We start from the raw sequence: 1,552 nt of genomic DNA, 5'->3' as shown, positions 1-1,552 counted from the left end.
GATTTTCATTCATTCTGTCAAAAACTAAAATTGATCTTATATACAAGAACAGGTTTGATTCTCAAAATCTTTTCCAGTCTTTTTTAAAGAATATTCGATCCTTCAATCTGGAGATTAAGTCTGTGAGGAAATATAAACGTCAATTGAAGATGTTCTATAATTTATTAGTGTGGACTAGACTTTCGTTAAAGATGGCGCAAGGACTGTCACTGGGATATTTTTTATCACAGGAGAAGAAGCGGCTCCGTCATCTTCCTACTGCGACGCCGGAGGAGACGTGCAGGCGTCGCGATCCTGTGTCGCGCTCAGCTGGTTCTTGCGCCACTTGATGCGTCGGTTCTGGAACCACACTTTCAGCTGCAACTCGCTCAGCTCCAGTTGGCTGGCCAGGTAGCGCCGCTCGGGGCCCACCAGGTACTGCTGCCGCTGGAACTCCTCCTCCAGTCGCTGAAGCTGCGAGTCCGTGAACACTGTGCGATGTCGCTTGATCTTTCCGGGGGCGTCCCTGAGGGCGGTGTCGTAAGAGTCCTGGTGAAGGAGGGAGATCGGAGATGCAGGCGGGGAAGCGGTTGTGTCAGGAAGATCCTTTTGAGTGTCAAGTCCCAGAAGGGCGTCGATAGTGAAGGCCTTGGCCTTGTGGGACATCCGTGAGGGCGTGATGATGTGGGCGGGAGGAGGGCTGACGGACGGCGCCCATGGATGGCTGAAGGCCCACGCCAAAGGCTGGAAGTTCATCACTGAGATATGGTCCATGTTTGCTGTGGCCTGGGACAGGTATGTCGACATGGGTCACCCCGAACCTTATATACCCCTTACCTGTGGTTCTCCACCAATCAGATTGAGTCTAGGCTAATTAGCGGAACAGAGTCGCATCCAGTTAACACGTGTAGCAATTAGACTCATTTGTATAGTTTATTTCTTTGTGAACTAATGTTTTATTTCCGGTTTTTATTTATTGAAAGAAAATATGCCAGCAAATAAATACAGGGTGTACCTTTTTTTTTAAATTCATGCCTTTACCTTGAACATCTACTACTTATATATCATTAATATCAATGGTATGAACATTACTTGTGTTCTTGTGAACATCGGTCTACAGATGGGAAATGGAAAATTAACCTTATGTCGGTTGTAAAAATATATATAATTAAAAGGGATGTTTTTTTTTTTCCTGTAAGCATCTGTATATCACCTTTATCAAGCTAGACCACATGTGACCTGTGCTGACCTAAGGTGACCTCTGGAGAAGATCTGGTGCACGGCGAGTGGTATACTAATATTTTTTTTTTACCCTTTTATTAATGAATTATAATCTAAGTATTCTTCATTGGCATTTTATATATAAAACATTCTAAATGTTAATTTTCTACCATTATCTCTCCATATGCTTCTTGACCTCAAGCAGCGCTAAATTTTGTTAGATGGAGGATAAGGAGCACAGGAAGGTGAAAACAAAAAAGGAAAATTTTAAAAAATGACTTCGAACAATGACGAAAAATATACAGATTACAGATATACATCCGAACATGATGCAGGAGGAAAACCCGAAGAT

General features: G+C 43.1%; 1 protein-coding gene across 1 annotated transcript; it reads right to left on the bottom strand.

Moving 5' to 3' along the window:
• Positions 1–255: 255 nt before the first annotated feature.
• On the bottom strand, positions 256–753 carry LOC119592326 (homeobox protein notochord-like). Its single transcript, XM_037941154.1, has one exon. The coding sequence runs from the start codon at positions 751–753 to the stop codon at positions 256–258; it is 498 nt and encodes a 165-aa protein (XP_037797082.1).
• Between the last annotated feature and the right edge of the window lie 799 nt (positions 754–1,552).

This window comes from Penaeus monodon, chromosome 30 (assembly GCF_015228065.2).
Source record: "Penaeus monodon isolate SGIC_2016 chromosome 30, NSTDA_Pmon_1, whole genome shotgun sequence".
Taxonomy (NCBI): Eukaryota; Metazoa; Arthropoda; class Malacostraca; order Decapoda; family Penaeidae; genus Penaeus; species Penaeus monodon.
The sequence above is the reverse complement of the archived record's forward strand: the minus strand, read 5'-3'. Positions and strand labels throughout refer to the sequence as shown.